The sequence below is a fragment of the Lactuca saligna genome, chromosome 9, assembly GCF_052625555.1.
Source record: "Lactuca saligna cultivar CGN05327 chromosome 9, ASM5262555v1, whole genome shotgun sequence".
NCBI classification, from domain to species: Eukaryota; Viridiplantae; Streptophyta; class Magnoliopsida; order Asterales; family Asteraceae; genus Lactuca; species Lactuca saligna.
Window position 1 is genome coordinate 198,585,020 of NC_136425.1, and position 18,639 is coordinate 198,603,658.

At 33.6% G+C, this 18,639-nt stretch overlaps 3 protein-coding genes across 3 annotated transcripts; 2 read left to right on the top strand and 1 right to left on the bottom strand.

Annotated features, from left to right (window-relative positions):
• Positions 1–1,273: 1,273 nt before the first annotated feature.
• Positions 1,274–3,705, top strand: LOC145014289 (uncharacterized). Its single transcript, XM_078972672.1, has 6 exons — positions 1,274–1,761; positions 2,284–2,402; positions 2,488–2,553; positions 2,637–2,834; positions 2,971–3,060; positions 3,196–3,705. Exons 1-5 carry the CDS (start codon positions 1,542–1,544, stop codon positions 3,058–3,060), a joined length of 693 nt encoding a protein of 230 aa, XP_078828798.1. The 5' UTR covers positions 1,274–1,541; the 3' UTR covers positions 3,196–3,705.
• Positions 3,706–8,255: 4,550 nt separating this feature from the next.
• LOC145017094 (uncharacterized) lies at positions 8,256–9,657 on the top strand. Its single transcript, XM_078975179.1, has 3 exons — positions 8,256–8,284; positions 8,984–9,089; positions 9,205–9,657. Exons 1-3 carry the CDS (start codon positions 8,256–8,258, stop codon positions 9,655–9,657), a joined length of 588 nt encoding a protein of 195 aa, XP_078831305.1.
• A 966-nt stretch (positions 9,658–10,623) lies between these two features.
• On the bottom strand, positions 10,624–16,847 carry LOC145015460 (Polynucleotidyl transferase, ribonuclease H-like superfamily protein). The gene is made up of 15 exons (XM_078973936.1): positions 16,595–16,847; positions 15,143–15,322; positions 14,775–14,831; positions 14,567–14,632; positions 14,319–14,452; positions 14,110–14,219; positions 13,770–13,895; positions 13,584–13,654; positions 13,433–13,492; positions 13,105–13,160; positions 12,955–13,015; positions 12,591–12,858; positions 11,506–11,687; positions 11,101–11,399; positions 10,624–10,946 (listed from the first exon to the last, which is right to left on the bottom strand). Exons 2-15 carry the CDS (start codon positions 15,230–15,232, stop codon positions 10,823–10,825), a joined length of 1,704 nt encoding a protein of 567 aa, XP_078830062.1. The 5' UTR covers positions 15,233–15,322; positions 16,595–16,847; the 3' UTR covers positions 10,624–10,822.
• Between the last annotated feature and the right edge of the window lie 1,792 nt (positions 16,848–18,639).

Here is an 18,639-nt window from a genome sequence, read left to right on the forward strand (position 1 = left end):
CGTATTTCATCACTAGTTGAGTGCGAACGACGTTTTGTATCTCATTATTACCAGAGTATGTTTCTTAGGACATGGATACAGTAGAGTATGTTTCTTTATGTGTTAGCATGTTATAGGATTGTATGTGTTTAGCGGGCGGACCCCGGAGATAGGCGGGGCCTAAGAGAGACATATCTGTATACCGAGCGGGGCTCGATGCCAGACGGGGCCTGATGTCGGGCGGGGCCCGATGCCGGAGTATTAAATTAATGGTTTGACAATTATGGTTTTAGTACTAAATTAAAAAAGAAATTTTTTGGTCATGATTTTTGGGATGTTACACAGTTAAAACAAGTTAGTTGCTTTCTTATGTACAAAAAATAAGAAGTTGTCAATATGTGAACGCGTATAAGAGGTAGTTACCTTCCTAAGTCATTTTCCCTTTGAGTTACCTGTTAAAACAAATATTAGCCGGTAATATTAGTGTAATTTAAACAGTTAAAACAAGTTAGTTTCTTTATTATGTACAAAAAAGAAGAAGTTGCTAATATGTGAACATGGATAAGAGATAGTCACCCTCTTAAGTCATTTTCCCTATGTGGGCAATAGGTCGTTGCTTCACTTGCTTGTGTTAGTATTTTATCTTTTGGAAACGACTAAAAGCATTAAAAAATGCCCATCTCTAGCAAGTTGCCTGAGGAAGCAAATGGAAACAATACAAGGAATGAGAAGTTAGTATTCATTTTGAGTTTTAGCATCATGTGCTTTTGTATCACCGATTTCATACTCTTCAAAAAATAAGTATCAAGAAATCTGTTAATCAATGTGTTAGTTTATAAATTCCAAGACTTTTTATTTTTTATTCTAATTAAAACATGCAAATATGAGAACTAATATTTCTTTGATATATATATATATATATATATATATATATATATATATATATATATATATATATATATATATATATATATATATATATATGTTCTATGGAAAACAAAAAATCCTAAAAAAAACCCTAAAAATTCATAAAAAAAAATACTTAGATATCATAAAAAAAAATTGATTTTTTTATGAAAAAATCGCTGCTTTTAATACAAAATCGTTGAAATTTTTTTTTGAAAAAAAAGCTTCTTTTTTTTTTTATAAAAAAGAAAAAAAAAAAAAAAAAAAGCATATTGATTTTTTATTTTTTTTTCAGCGGTTTTATTTAAAAAGTTGTTATTTTTCATTAAAAAATTCAAAATTTTTATTTGTGACATGTTGGTTAGTTTGTACATATTTGTCAGTCTTAACTTCCCCTCCCATTAGCATATCGGATAGCCTTACCGACTTACCATCGTCACGACACAGTTCATTCATAAAGTAGAACACCAGAATTTGAGTTATTCCGTGAAACGAATCAACAATTAGTTTTCCTCAGTATTTACAAGCAGTTTACCTGCAAAATGATTTTTTTTCCTAAGAAAAAAACCAAACAAACAACCTAAAAGGCCAGTTTCACTCAACTTTCCTGTGCACTATCCCCCCTAACTCTTTCCCTGAGCATTAATCTGATAACGATGGAGGGTCGTTGGTTCCAGAAGGAAGATCGGTGGAAAGACAGAGCGCTATGTCTACAACACCGCCCCAGAGATCGTTTCCGAGTCGTCGTCGACCAACACCGTCGCCGACATAGGTCCAGTGGGTACGTTTCCTCTTCGACGCAACCCTGGCTTCAACGCTTTCGCCATTTCCGAAGTCAAACATTAGCCACTTCTTCCACTTTATACCGTAAAATAGGTTCGGCTAAAACCTACTACAATTGAATTGCCTGCCTGTATCCATAATTCACTTTTATCTGCGTGAATTGAAAGAATCAGTAAGATAATCTTATTTTATGGCAATAATTTTTTTCTTGACCTAAGGTGATACCTGCGTATATGAATTAATGTGGGACATAAGGAACACATGTGTAATCAGAAGTGGTAATGTTCAAGATATATGAAATCGTTTTAGAATTTCTTGTGTACAAGAATTGCAGTTCATTTTATGGTAGTGAAAATGGGCATTATTGTTGAAGTCATTTGCTTATAAATCTATCAGCTAAACCTATATGATTAACACATGAACAACAGTACACAATCCTTGTTGATTTTGTGAAGGTGATGAAGAAGCTATATATAATTAGCAAAGTAAATCAAACACTCCTTTAAACTTCTAGATATAGAGTACATGTCATGATGTTAGTGCATTTTTCTGTATCTAGCACATATGATTAGCAAAAGTAAATCAACTGTGTTTTTTTTAATATGTAATCTGCAGTTAGCAAAGAGTTTGATACAGAAGAGGATTCAGTTCTTACCCAAATACTTCAGGCTGTTGCTGTTCCTGTTATTGGAAATGTTTGCCATGTTTTCATGCATGGACTAAATCATGTCCAGGTAAATGAAATGATCTCAATTAAGTCTCCTAATTTGTAATCACCTCAAAAAAAATGTTGGAAGTAGTTCTTGCTTTGTATTGCAGATATATGGAGGTGAAAAATTACAACAAGGATTGCTCAACAGACCTGATAAGACACTACTTATCACAGTAAGCCAATGATGAACATTGTGCTATGTTGTTTTTTCATCATTCTTCTACATATCCTTGAATGGGTTGTTTAATAAATGTAGGTAAGCAATCATATTGCTTCCATGGATGATCCATTGGTTATTGCTGCACTTCTTCCTAAAAGTCTTCTTTTGGATGCTCGTAACTTGAGATGGACACTTTGTGCTACTGATCGTTGCTTCCGTAATCCACTCACTTCTGCATTTTTTAAGTGTGTTAAAGTTCTTCCTGTCTCTCGTGGTGAAGGAATTTATCAGAAGGTATGGGTTCACGTGCTTTTTTCCTTGTGCAATGATCCTTTAATTTCTTTTCTGGGGTTGATTAGTTATATTTGACCTATCAAAAAAACATCTAACTGGAGATGCATTCATTCTCATATGGTTAATTTTTGGTTAGGGTATGGATGTTGCCATTGCAAAACTAAATAGAGGTGGGTGGGTCCACATATTCCCTGAAGGCAGTCGTTCCCGAGATGGTGGATGTTAGGTGCATTTCATGTACCCATTTTGTAGTTTTAATCCATATAAGTGCATTGCATTTAGGTTTAAACTCATGTATTTTGCATGTTTTTCGGGATTTTTCATGAGGCAATTTCATTCAAATACTTTTGTGATATTTTAGGGACTTTTGGAGGTAGGATCTTGTTGGAGGAGGTAAATAAAAGTTGCGGACAAAATTTCGGGACTTGCGGAGCACCGAGGAGCAAGATATCAATGAAAAGAACATTTTGGCTTTACAGAGATTTACACGGCCGTGTAAATGCAAGCCTTGCGTTTACGCGGGCCTTGTAAACGTAGATTTCTGCGCAGTATACTTTTGCGTTTACGTGGGCCGTGTAAATGACAGTGTTAATTTACGCGGGCCGTGTTAACGTAAACGTGGGTTTTAAAGCAGATTTTCACCATTCTTAAAGGGGGGAACCGACTTTTTACTTTGGGGGGTCGAATTTTGGAGTGGAGAAGGCAAATTTCTTGAGGATTTTGAAGTTGATTAACACTTGGGAACATTTGATTTCATTTTGTAAGAACTTTAATTTCATTTTCTAGATTTGTGATCTTGTTCTAGCCATGAGTGGCTAGAACCCTAAATTCTCCAACTTTATGTCTTGACATTTGGATGTGATTTCAATCATATGACTTGATGTTTGCTTTCAATTTTCTATCTAGTGAATATGATTTTGTCTCAATCGAATGTTTGATTCTAATTGTGATTCTTATTGGCCATTTGAATTAGGGTTAGATCATTCAAGTTATCTAAGTGCAAAATCCATAATTGTTTTGTAAATTGGACTAGGTAACAAGCACTAATCTGATTTCTATTGAATGAAATTAGTGTAAATCTATTCACACATTCTTATGCTCCCGAGCTTATGAGGAGTATTGAGTATTGTTGGGAACATTCACATAAAGTTTAATGCAATCTTTCAACCTAATTCTAAGAGCTTGTTTAGATTAGATTGGTAAGGTTAGGATTAATCAAAGAGCTTGTTTTGGTTAATTATTATGGTGAATGGGAAGTGTTAGAGCTTGTTAACACTTTCAAGTACCAACTTAGATAGAATTAAACAAATATCTTGTCATCCATGGAATCACTTTGCTAATTTGTCTTGCATAGAGTTGGAGTTCTCACAAATCCTGAATTTGTTTCATTTAATTGATCATTTACTTATTGCTTTATTCTTTTGTTTAAATCATTGCATACCAACCCCCTATTTATGTGACCATTATTGTACCTTTCGCAAAAAGGTATAAGCACTTGTCCCGTGTCTCTGTGGATCGACCCTGCTTACCTTGTATTACATTTTTAGTGCAAAGTAACAGTGTTTTGGAGTCATTTTGTACCCCTTCATTTGTTGGGTTTGACACGCCTAACAAATTGGCGCCGTTGCCGGGGACACGGTGTTACTAATTGTTTATGCCAAGCATTTTGTGAGCAGGTTCTTTCAAAAAAAAAGTCAGGTAGAAGATAAGTTTTCAATTGAAGGAAGTGGCGAGAAGGTTAATGTGTTGTAAAGGTCCACTTACTTAGAACAAAGCACATTCAGGGGCCAAGTCGAACCAACGACTTAAAACAAGGGCAGCTAACCGGGAGGCAACCCGGGGGGTTTTTTTTTCCTTTCTTTTAAAACTTTTTAGTCTTTGGTAAATTTAAATTTTGTTTTTCTATCCCAAATGGTTTTAACTTATTTTTTATGCCTAGAAAATGAATCTCCGGCTCCAAAAATACTTCACGGATAGCTTGGGGAGGATGAAGAGGAGGTTCTCACCACAATTTCAAGGCTTCAAGAACGATTTGGTAAATTCTTTCCATATCTTTAGTCGTTCATATTTTGCTTAAAAAATCAATTGGTATGCATTTGTGACTGTTTTGGACCCATTCCCAACCCAGCTACCATCCTCCACCATCCGACTCTCAATAGGCCGGCTATGCCTCTCTCCAAGCATCGAGGACGATGCTTATTTTAAGCTTGGGGAGGGGCATCCATCCATGTATAAATCCCGTTGCATGTAGGTTGCATGTAGTTTTGTACATAGTGCATTAATTTTCATTTCATTTTTTTTCCAGCGTGGAAAATTTTTCAGAAACCAAAAAGATTTTCTTTCTATTCTAATTTTTATTATTTTCTTTGCATTTTGTTTTCATCTAAATTTTGCATTGCATTCATTGCATAAATTTTTCTTTGATCCAATCCCAAGCAACCGAATCTTTTCAAAACAGTTGAGATGGTAAGTGAGTTGTGTGCCTTGAGAATTAACCTGCTCTTTTTATTGAAAATTTGAAAGCAAGTTAATCACACACGAGCACATCTCCCGAAGCTACTTGTGCAAAACAGAAAATGAGAAGATTATCAACACTGGAGCATAACAGCAGGTATGAGTTAATTCTTTGGGACATATGACCGATCTTATAAGTAATAATGCTCAATAGAACTTAAAATGCCAAATTCAAAAGTTCATACAAAGAATGCAAAATCTCAATGTCCCGCCTTCCAGCGCTCTTAAAAGTCTTTTCTACTCATTCCCTTTTATATACCCTGATTGGGGATATAGCTTTCAACTATACTTACGGGTCTTTGCATGTTAACATTTAGTCCCTCGAAAAATGTATAGAAGTCCCTCACAGTAATAAACCGTGAGATGTCCCACAATAGAAAATTCAAGGACGAAAATATAAAGAAAGTGGCCAAATAAATAAATTAATAAGAGTGTTATGTGTTAACTTAGTTATTTGTACATGTGTTACTTAAAATTAAAAAACAAAAAAAAACAAAAAAAAAAAAAAAAAAAAAAAAAAAAAAAAAAAACTATTATTAAGTTAATCTGTGACCTTTGGGATTCGAACAAGTAAGCTCTGAGGGGTGTTTTACACCTAATCGCCTAAAGCTAAATTGTATGGGACTGATTGAGTTGAAAATTCGTTACACAGGTTCCATAGAAAGTCATGAACTTAATAATAGCAAATAAAGCTAATCTGTGGCCTTTGAGGTTCGGGCAAGTAAACCCGAGGGATCTCTTTAAATCTAGCACACTAAGGTCATTTGATTTGGATGTGTTGGTTGGAAGCCCGTTACACGGATTTCAAAGAAAGCCATGAGCTTTATTTGTAAAAAAAATGTAATTAGGAAGTTTGTATATAATTGTGTTTATAGTTTAATTGAATACTGTGTTTAGGAAAAATACTTGGCTGTCAAATGATTCCCTTGGACTTGGATTTGAATTTATGACATTGGACTGAATGTTAATTACTTCGACTGGTGTAAGTGGTTTGAAGTTTGTAACCAATCTGGATAAATATTAGGGAATTTTTAGAAAAGATTTTTCAGAAAAAGATTGTTGTTGACCAACAAATAGCTGGAATCAAACATTGTTATATTTTATGAAACAAAGATGGTTGAGCATGTTTTGTCACATATAATTTCACGAGAGTAAGACCATAATTTGTTCCAATAATTAACTTGATGATATTGAAAAGGAATAAGTGTTGTGATCTTTGATTCTGTTGAGTTGTACTAGGGAGTGGCCAAAGTCTTGTTTCTATTATCATATAATATTTTGAGACTAAAGCCAAGTTAACTCAAGGCATGACAGGTACATTCTCAACTATGGTACAAAACAGGGTAATTGGGTTGGATCTTTTCATGTTTGTTTTGATTTCATGCATTAAGTTTCAAATAGTTTTAACTTTTCTTTTCTTTTCTTTTCTTTTTATTTTATTTTCTTCGGTTTAAATTTTCTTTTCTTTCTTGAGGACAAGAAAGGTTTAAGCTTGGGGAGATTTGTTAGGTGCATTTCATGTACCCATTTTGTAGTTTTAATCCATATAAGTGCATTGCATTTAGGTTTAAACTCATGTATTTTGCATGTTTTTCGGGATTTTTCATGAGGCAATTTCATTCAAATACTTTTGTGATATTTCAGGGACTTTTGGAGGTAGGATCTTGTTGGAGGAGGTAAATAAAAGTTGCAGACAAAATTTCGGGACTTGCGGAGCACCGAGGAGCAAGATATCAATGAAAAGAACATTTTGGCTTTACAGAGATTTACACGGCCGTGTAAATGCAAGCCTTGCGTTTACGCGGGCCGTGTAAACGTAGATTTCTGCGCAGTATACTTTTGCGTTTACGCGGGCTGTGTAAATGACAATGTTAATTTACGCGGGCCGTGTAAACGTAAACGTGGGTTTTAAAGCAGTTTTTCACCATTCTTAAAGGGGGGAACCGACTTTTTACTTTGGGGGGTCGACTTTTGGAGTGGAGAAGGCGAATTTCTTGAGGATTTTGAAGTTGATTAACACTTGGGAACATTTGATTTCATTTTGTAAGAACTTTAATTTCATTTTCTAGATTTGTGATCTTGTTCTAGCCATGAGTGGCTAGAACCCTAAATTCTCCAACTTTATGTCTTGACATTTGGATGTGATTTCAATCATATGACTTGATGTTTGCTTTCAATTTTCTATCTAGTGAATATGATTTTGTCTCAATCGAATGTTTGATTCTAATTGTGATTCTTATTGGCCATTTGAATTAGGGTTAGATCATTCAAGTTATCTAAGTGCAAAATCCGTAATTGTTTTGTAAATTGGACTAGGTAACAAGCACTAATCTGATTTCTATTGAATGAAATTATTGTAAATCTATTCACACATTCTTATGCTCCCGAGCTTATGAGGAGTATTGAGTATTGTTGGGAACATTCACATAAAGTTTAATGCAATCTTTCAACCTAATTCTAAGAGCTTGTTTAGATTAGATTGGTAAGGTTAGGATTAATCAAAGAGCTTGTTTTGGTTAATTATTGTGGTGAATGGGAAGTGTTAGAGCTTGTTAACACTTTCAAGTACCAACTTAGATAGAATTAAACAAATATCTTGTCATCCATGGAATCACATTGCTAATTTGTCTTGCATAGAGTTGGAGTTCTCACAAATCCTGAATTTGTTTCATTTAATTGATCATTCACTTATTGCTTTATTCTTTTGTTTAAATCATTGCATACCAACCCCCCATTTATGTGACCATTATTGTACCTTTCGCAAAAAGGTATAAGCACTTGTCCCGTGTCTTTGTGGATCGACCCTGCTTACCTTGTATTACATTTTTAGTGCAAAGTAACAGTGTTTTGGAGTCATTTTGTACCCCTTCATTTGTTGGGTTTGACACGCCTAACAGTGGATCAACTATGGGTTCTATAAAGAGAGGCGCTGCAAGGTTAGGATCTCATTTTCTCTTATATGCCTATTGCCTAAGGCCTAATCTTATCTTCTTACTGGGTGTGGTAAGAGATTGGGTCTGGTATGACTCGGTCAGATTTGACTCAATCAGCAACTATCAAACAAGGGTAGAGCCAACAAAACAATTAGGGAAGGGAAGTCTAGTGTAGGTAGACTGTGTGTGAGGTGATCAAGAATTCATGATCAACCATTTAGTTTTTAGTTTTCAAGTGGATGGCTTTTTATTGTTTGTCTGACCTAAATATGGTTAATTGTCGCCTTTTTGTTGTCTTTATCCAATACTCAATATGGTTAAGGCCTAAGGGTTAAATGCAAGAAATAGAAAAGGTACTTTTATTGATTTGTTTATAATATTATAGCATCCTACTTTCATTTCTTACCATAGAACATTCTACTTTGAATAAATCTACCAAATTATAACAATGTCATCCAATACAAAGCAATTTTCACTGCTATAATTGGATAGTTTTTTCAAAGCATGGTATCCTAATAAGAAAGAGAATTCAAAGTACTACAATATGAAGAAATGAATGTACTATGCTATAAGTACACAAAAAATTTGAAAATTCTTCCACATTGTTAATCTTGAATGCTATAATTTTTCATTCAAAGGGTTATTTTTGAATTAAAGTTGAATAGCCATAATTGTTTACTAAATTTGAAAATTCTTCCATAGGTTAATCTTGGATGTAGATAATGCCCCGATGGTTATTCCATTTGTGCATGCAGGGATGCAAGAGATGATGCCTGTTAGAGCCTCGTTTCCTAGGGTTGGTAAAACGGTACAAATATTTGTAACATGTTCTGTCATGTCATGTCATGTTCTGTTTGTCTTGTCATGTGTTGTCCTGTTGCAAAAAACACTATTTATGTTTCTAATCGGTGTGAAATTTTTAGGTGACGGTACTTGTGGGTGATCCAATCGACTTCAAAGATGTACGAGACTGGGAACAGGACAACATTGTTCCAAGGGGAAATCTATATGATGTTGTCTCTACAAGGATTGGTGGTCGTCTCATTAAACTAAAAGCACAACTTGACAAGTTACTTCAAGTGCAAACCGACGATGTTGTTCAACATTTTGATGATAATAATGATAATAATAGCAATAAGCAGGATCACGAGGAGTATTTTAAGGTTGAATCTTCTTACAAAGGCTTTGGGATTGACCTCATGGGTTTTGCTGCAAGAGGTTTGTTTGTGAATCAGAAAATGAAGGAACATGTGGTTGAAGGGGGGATAAGTATAAGGCCTTTGCCTTTGAAGGCATGGAACAGTTTTTGGAGACAACTGTTGCATAATAATAATAATGGAGTTGCTTCACTCTCTATGTTGTCGGGGGCCACTTGAGACTTTTAGGTCCATAGAAATAGAAAGCCTTGTTTGTACCATGTGTTTGGCATGCATTAGACTGGTAGCGAGTGAATGAGATAAAATAAAAATGTGGGACAAAGACTCCCCTCCTCATCTCTTGTTTCTTGTGTGTGAGTGTCCTTATTCTCATCCTTCAAAACAGTCTTAGAAAGCTTGTAAAGCTCTTTTTGGGTAACAAACAAACATGCAAATTGTTCATTCTAGATTAAAATGTATAACAATTTTTTGACTCATTGTTGAATGCTTATTTTATATGATAAATTGTAATTATTTGCCGTTTTATGTAACTTACACATATTATGCAACCATGTTATCTTGTTAAATATGCTACATGATATATTGTGGTTCTAGAACGACATCCCATTGCATATTTGACTAAGAAACATGCAAAAATGGGAAGAAACTGTGAAAAAACCTGTGTAAAGTGTAAACAGACATTAGTTAAGGCCATAGAGGCGAAGATAATAACTTACTTTGGCTTTTCCTTTCTCATTTTTATATTTTACTAACACATGCTGACAGATGGAAATTATGTTATAATGATTAATAGAGAAAAAGGAAAAATATGTAAATCACTCCTAGCACCTTGGCACGCAATTTTTTAATTGTCACTTTATTTTTCTTCATTTAGCACCTAATCTTAACATTTAGTGTGAGTGGTAGCATCAAATAGTGTTATTTTTATTTAAAAAAATAATAATAGAAGGAAAAGAAAAAAGCAGCAAGCCAATCAAAATCCATTTCCCTTCTCTTTCTCTCTTTCCTCTCTACATGACTGGCGAGCCACTTTTGGCGACGACCTTAGTGAGTTTGAACGGAATTGCTTTGGCGATCTTAGCGAGCTGGAGGTGAGTCCCTAGCGAGGGCCACTCCCTCCAGCCTAAGAGTTAAGTGCCCACAAAAAACCAAAACCCCCACATGTTTCTTTTTCTGCAAAAATACTGACAACTGAAGAGCAAGTTTTGTTTCATGGAAATGACAAGTCACCATGGATATAGTTATCATTCTTCACAATTCAAGGCCTATTATACACTTTTTTTTTAAATATCCAAATTTAATTTAAGCTTTTCTATAGAACACAACCTCACCCACCCTCAAAATTAAAACACCAAAAGGGAGCCGGATGTTGACCGGTTGACAATCAATGTTTGACCCCAACAAAACACAAACCTACTTCAGCCTGAGCCTGCAACTCTTCCAAGACCTTTACAAGATGTTCCCGAGGCATGTTTATGTCCGCCTTCTCTGCAAGCATTTTCCTCAATCTTCATCCATCCATCCACAATCACATGCACATAACAAAATAACAATTAAAAAAATAAAAACCCTTACTATAAATGCTACTTCAAAAATATATGTTTCAACTTGTTCTTACCAATATAGGTAAAAACAATATATGTATGGGTAAAAAAATTGTACCTTCGAACAATTGCAGAGTCTCCATGACCTGAGCAAACTATTAGCATGGCATTGTTAGGTAAATTGGAGTAAATATTTTTTATTCTGGAATTCAATTGATTAAGAACTTGCTTCAAATCAGGTGTGACTGTGTACTTGATGCTTTTTCTAGCCTTGGACTTGTTATTACTACAAGTAAGCAAAGCTATCATCTCAGCCACTTTGGTATTCAATGCCACATCATCATCCGCTTGTTTCTTGTAATAACCACTCAGTTCTGTAAACTGGGCCCACACAAAATGTACTTTCTCATTTTTTACCTGTGGTTAATTAAATGATTAAAGTAATAGCCTCCAATACATATGTAAATGTAAGTACATTGTTATTTATTGCATTTAGCCCATAATTATAGGATAAGTAAAGTACTTCTTTAATGGCTTTCGAAAGAGCTTCATCATCACAAGTCACAGGAATGGAATGTGATGATTCTGAAGCATATCTTTTCACTATTGATATATTATCAATAAAAGATGAGGCCTTCCCAGAGTCACCCAAAACTGTAAGAAATTTTTTCCTTGTAAATGATGGAGGTCGACCAAAATCAGGCCCTGTTTCAAAAAAAAACAAGTGGATAAATTATACTGAACATAAAAAACTATAGTGAAAATTTTTCAAACTATGAGATCTCATCATTGCCAGTTGCCAAAAGAATGATAGGTTAACACTTTTTGTTTTATATAAAATTAGGTTGATATTACCTCCGCCTTGCGAGAGTGTAATTTGTAAATTTTGTATTAGGTAGGACCATTTTTGTAATTTTTTTAAAATGTGGACCGTTTCTGGAAATTAAAGGGACAGTTTTAGTAACTTATTTTCTACACAGGGACCAAACCTGCCAACATACGTAAGTCTTAAAACACATGGACCTTTTCTGTAAAACAAATCTGCACATGGACCTTTTCTGTAAATTACAGGGACTGTTTTCGTTATTTATTTTCTATGTAAGGAACAAATTCAAACCTCACTTTTGTAAATTTGGTATTAGGAAGGGGCATTATGTAATTTTTTTTAACATACACACCATTCCTGTAAATATAATTCTGCACAGGGACCTATTCTGTAAATTACAGGGACCGTTCTTGTAATTTACTTTCTATGTATGGACCAAACATGTCAAACCTGCAAATTTGCAGTATACAAAAGGTAAAGGGGTGGAAAATGTAGGTGTTCAGATTTGAGAGGGGTAAAACTGACATTTTACAAAGTAGGGGGTGGAAAGTGCAAATGTATCAAAGTCTAGGAACCAAATCTGCCAACATAAGAAAATTTTGTGGCCAAAGTCTAAAGTAACAAACTTTTGTGGCCAAAGTCTAAAATAAGAAACTTTTGTGGCCAAATTCTAAACCCATAAAACCCTAATATGTCTTGGTCTAAGTAATCGGGACAATACATTTGATACATAGTTAAAAGAAAGAATAAAAAATGAGTACAAGAGTTTTAAATTTTTTTACCATTTTTAATCTTTAAAAAGGCTAGATCCATTGCAGCTTTTGCATCCTCAATACTATCATGTCCATTTCCTGAACCTTGTATTTCTCTCTCAAGGAATTTCCTTGTGAGGACACGAAGTGCAATTTTGTAGGTCCCACCTCGCGAATGCTTGTATAAAACAGCTGTGTCAATCACCAAATTATGACAGATTTTTAAAGCCAATAAATCATTCTCCAATGAATGTCCAACTAAAATCGTTTCTCTATTAACTATCTGTAGAAACTCTTCCTGAAATTAAACCATGGTTTAGTAATTAGTATTTAGTAATTGGTAATTGTTGATTAATTTAAAAAACTAGACAATAGAATTTAAAAAACGGAAAACCTGAATGTCTTTTAGAGTTGTTGTGACTCCATTCAACATCTCACTAGTTATTCCACTATACCTGAATACAGAAACCTCTTATTAATATTATATACATACAAAAAGATTTAATTGGTTTGCTTATGTGGAAATTCAAACAGAAGAAAGTACCTAGTGTTGTAATCAGTTATTGTATTTGTTGGTTTAACCAATTTATCCAACAAAACCTGAAAAATACACCATAACTTTATTGTAAGATGATTAGGTTAAGTTTTATAAAACTTAATTCAGTAGACTATATTGTGTGTGTGTGTGTATATATATATATATATATATATATATATATATATATATATATATATATAGGTGTTTTCTTTTGACTTAATGGATAAACTTTGTATGTTATTTCAGCTACTTGTTTATTATAATAAGAGATAAGAGATTAAAGCATGATTAAATTTAAACATTATGGAATGAGGAAGCTCAAATTTTAAGCTACCTGTCCTTTAAAATCTATCAGTGTTACTCTTGTAAGCTCAAATCCCTCATTTGTGATACACTGAAATATTTCATGAAACAATATAAATGAAAAGGTATTCACCAAAATTATTATTAAATTAAATCTTTGTAACAATTAACAAAATCCTTACCATTTCACAATCAACTCCCACTATTTCATGGGTGGGTTTTCCAGATGTTGCAGGAAGAGTTGAGAGAAAATCTGAAATAAAACAGTCAAAAGTTAAGACCTGAAACATTTCTTTTAAGCAAAAACTATCGATTGATAAATTAAAAGCAATGTAAACAAAGAAATACAAGAGGAAGAATCTGGTAACCTGATTGATCATGGATGTATCCATTATCTTCTAATTCCTTTGTGGTAAGGGTATAATAGGAAATTGGAAATGGGATGTTTTTCATGAGCTCAGAAAATGCCAAATCATCACGAATAGGCCATGTTCCTGAATAAATATTAAATAACAATTATTCTTATTTCAATTTCACATGCTAATTAATATCTACCAAAATCTTTTGATTATTATGCAAATACGTATAAACATGTCTTATATCATCCATAAATAAATTAAGTATAGCAAATAGTTGCATTAGCATAGCATTTTTACAGGGGCAAAAATGACCGAAATGTCCTTGGAGTGAACTTAAAAAATTTGTTACCTTGTTCAGATATAGGTCTAGATTTCTTTGTAAATGTATCTGCTTCTCTTTTTCTCTTAACCTTACATGTAAGAAGAGCATCTATAGTCTGCATTCCATCTGATACACAGCTGTGAAAAGATTAAAACATGATTGCTATGAGTCTATGAGAATAGTTATTAGTTATATTCAATAAACAAGTGAAGGGGCAATTATGTCAAAACACCAACCTGGGCGCTAACACTGCCCTTGGGATGCCACAACATTCTTTTAAGCTGTGTAGTATTTTAGACTGTGAGAGGTAGATTGCTGCATCAAGACCAGGGACATATAGCATAACCACTTTTGGAATCAGAGGCTTATTCTGCAAATGAAAAACTGATCTTTTTAAACAAAAACATTGTTCATTTGTTTATATGCAAAAGATCCTACATTGAATAAACTCTATTAGAAAAGGAAAAGAATGAAGGGTCACAACCTTAATGAAAACCCATGATGGCATGAATCCTTCAGCAAGTACCCATGTTATAAGCCCCTGAACATCCTGTTAAGTTTACATAAACCCAAATCTTAAAACATTTAAACTTTAATGACTAAACTATGTAACTTATTCTAAAACTTTATGGCTGCATTTGTTCTGGGACAAGACTTGAACAAACAGGTCTTATGTGATTATTGAAACTCACTTCCAAGTTAAGAGTTGAATTCGCTTCTGGGGTCTTAAACTCAACACCTGCTTTTGCCTGTATTACATCCACGATAAAAGTTATAATACACCACAACCAAAAGAAGCAAATGTGAAACATCAAAATTTAACTCAGTATATGCCCATCGATTATTTCAGTCATTCAGCTCTTCTCTAGACCTCTTTTCCTTGTGAAATCTCCCAAATATGGTACTTTTTAGCTATCAATCTTAATGTTTTTTTTATGAAATAATAACAACAGTTTTAGTAATAAGCCATTAAAGTCGGTCTTTTTGGGCATATAGTAGTATATTAGGTTAATACATCTGCCAGTTTAAAGAAAAAAAAAGTGAAGATTATTGAAAGAACCTGGGGGCCATAGACGTCAAAAAACGCGTTGTTTGTATCGCTAGTAGTGCAGACTTCATCTCCTTTAGAATTGTTTATCGGAGAGCCCATGGTCTCCGACGACTATTAGGGTGCTGAACTGCTGATGAGGAAAGGAGTATTGGGGGTTTCTGCTGCAACTAAGGGGCTGTTTGGCAGGATCTGAATGTTTAAGAGCTGAATTTTTAAGAGGTCTGAATTTCTAAGAGGGTCTGAATTTTCAAATACTGTTTGGTTGAAACCTCTGAATTACAGTGCTGAATTATAAAAATGACAATTTTACCCTTCTGTGTTATTTTTTGTTGAATTTAACGTTTTTGTTTATAACATAACTGAATCAACTACTTGAATAATGATAAAAAATAAATAAATATAAAAACACCATATAAAATCTAAATTAAACATAAATGAAAATTAAACATTTATCCAAATCAAACATACCTCTATCATTACTTGATTATACTCAAAGCAACTAATTACAATAATACAAGAAAATCAAAGATTATACCACAAATAACAAACCTATTTCTTAATTGTTGTACCCAAAACAATTAAAAGCACCATAACAATGATAACCTAAAACATATCTAAAAAAGTAAAAATCTTCTATTCTCTTGTTAATTTTCACTTATTCCCCAAAATACCCTTTCTGTGTAAACCATAATTTCTTTACTTCAATCCATAACAAATATGATGTTAATGAATGCTTGGTATGAATCTTCTCCACTAATAGACACCGCATGTTCAAGATATAGCATCATACTTTCATTTAGTGAATCCATAACATTTTAATAATCAATTTCACAGATTTCAGCATAGTTTCACAAGATTTCACAGATTTTTCAGAATTAATAAGCATACTTTCATAGCATCATTTCAGAAAAACAACAAATCAAAAGAAAAAAAATACTTCATTTGTTGTTGTTGGAAAGTAGAAAAACAAGAGAAACAACAAAAATCAAGATTTCACAACAATGTTTTTCACATATTTCAGCAACATTTCACAATAAAAACGAAGAGAAACAAGAAATCAGCAAGATTTTCAGAAAAATTCAAGCAAAAACAAAAAGAAACAAGATTTCACAGCAAAAACGAAGGAAAAAAAAAAAACCCGCGATTGCATAAAACTATACGCCATCTGATTTCAAAAAAATAATAATAATAATAATAATAATAATAATAATAATAATAATAATAAAAAAAAATCTATGAAATCACCCAATTCAGGGAAACAACAAAACTATACGCCATCTGATTTCAGAAAAAATAAAAGAAAAAAACAACAAATTTTCTATGAAATCACCCAATTCAGGAAACATAAAATTGCAAAAATCATCGGTATCAGAAAACGATAGCACATCTGAGTAATCACTGATTTCAGAAGTTATTTGTGTGTGTGTTGATGAGAATAAAAGACCGAAGGCATGATATTACCTGTAGAAGTCGTTGCACAAGTTGTCGGAGGTGGAGCCGGAGGTGCTGTGGCGTAGCAATTGGAGGTGGTGCCGGAGGTGCTGTGGCCTAGCAGTCGGAGCTGGAGACGGAGAGGAGGCCGACGACTGCAAAGACGGGGAGGGAACACAACTTCGATAGATCGATGGAGGTTTGTGTGTGCGTGTTGATGAGAAGAAAGGAGTGAGGCGTGATTTCGAGAAAAAAAAAAAAAAAAAAAAAGAGCGAGAACTTTAGGGCAGCTGCGTGTTTTTTTTTTTTTTTGATGAGGGTGAAGTCTTTTTAAAAGGGTATTTGTATTTTAAGAGGTACCAAACAAGTTATATTTTAAGAGGTCTTTTAATTTTTCAATTAAAAGAGAAACAAATAGGATCTAAGTTTTAAAGATACAAGCTTGTTTTTGTGTTTAATTTTGAAAATCTTGGGCTAAATATGTGGATCCCTTAAAAGCTTTTGCATAGACTGAGGGTCTTAGGGTTCGGGTAGAGGTAGCATGTAAATTTAATTCACGGTATTTTTATTTATAGCGGGGGTGTTTGGATTAGTTTATTTGTTGTGGGAATAAGTATAAGCAATAAAAAATTAGCAAAGGGGATATGCTTATTAAAATTAACTTATTTAATTTATTCCTAACACAATAAGTTGATTTTTAAGAATTTTATCCAAACACTTAAACTTAACTTATTGTGATAGGAATAAACAATAAGCAATAAGCACTCTCTTTTTTTTCCTATCCAAACACCCCTTAAATTATGATGTTTGAGGTTTTAGTTACATTTATATAGGGATAGGTTTGAATTTATTTTTATATTAACTGTAAAATAATAGTTTTTTAATAAAATGTTTTGGGGTTAATATCAATATAGCACAATAAACTTATGTATTTTGTCCGATTTGACAATTTACATTTTTTTCTTGCGTAATAGACCATCGAAATTTTATTGTACATGTTAATTAAACCATTATTGTTAGTTTTTAACCATTCATCCGTTAACCAGTCATCTGAATTACACGAATGGCTATTATTATTTAAAAAAAAATCGCAGTGGGTCCCTTACCAGCTATGGTTTTAAATTACACAACCAAAATTGCCACATTTATGAAACTATGGGGATCAAAGTGTAACATTCTCATCATCTTCCTCTAATCCTTCTATTCTATAGTTCTTGAATATCTTTAGTGGTTCAAGGTTTGGAATCTCTAGTAGTAGAAGTGGTGCTAATATAAATTTGCAACCCAATGGTACAACTAGTTCTTCTGAGTCTAATAGGAGTAGTACATCCCAGTTCTCTTCAATTTACTCTTTCCTTTTCAGTTCAATTTATACATAATTAAATCAGAATTCCACGATTTCTACATCCAGTTCGAATGGTGCTGTTTATGGATCTAGAAGTGCAAATAGTGATGCGACGACAGTGAATAATGATCTGCCAAAGGTATCAAGTTCATATCTTGGCTTCTTGCTATGCTTTATGGGTTTAAGACTAGAATTGTGCTTATTTTAGGGTTTTGAGTCCTCCTTGCGAGATTGAGCCACTCCAGTAGCTAAGATTGCTAGATCTTTCCCTTTTTGAGTTTATAAGTTCGTAAAAATGGTATCTTGATCCTTGTTTTTGTTTTGTGCATGTTCTAGTTGGATTTATATGGGTCTTAATGGATTAAGATGGTTGTTGGGTCCCATTAAGACATGAAAATGCATAAAGGTGCTAACTTTATGCATTAAGAGCTTTATTTTATGGTTCTTTGAAGTTTGGGTGCAAAGTTCTTAAATGCTTAAGCCATAATATCAGTTTTGCAATAAGTCAGTTTACGAACCGCGTAATTGACTGTACGCCCAGCATACCGAGTGTTTGGTCACGATCTAGATTCGTCGAGTACCCAGCATAGTTGAGTGTATACCCCACGTACAACGCTCAACTGGGCTTTGGACTTGTTGTGTTTTTGGGCTTCGCATCTTTGGGTCACTTCTTTGGACTTTGTTGCTTTGGGCCTTTTGGTCCATTTGAGATCAACTTTTTGAGCTAAGG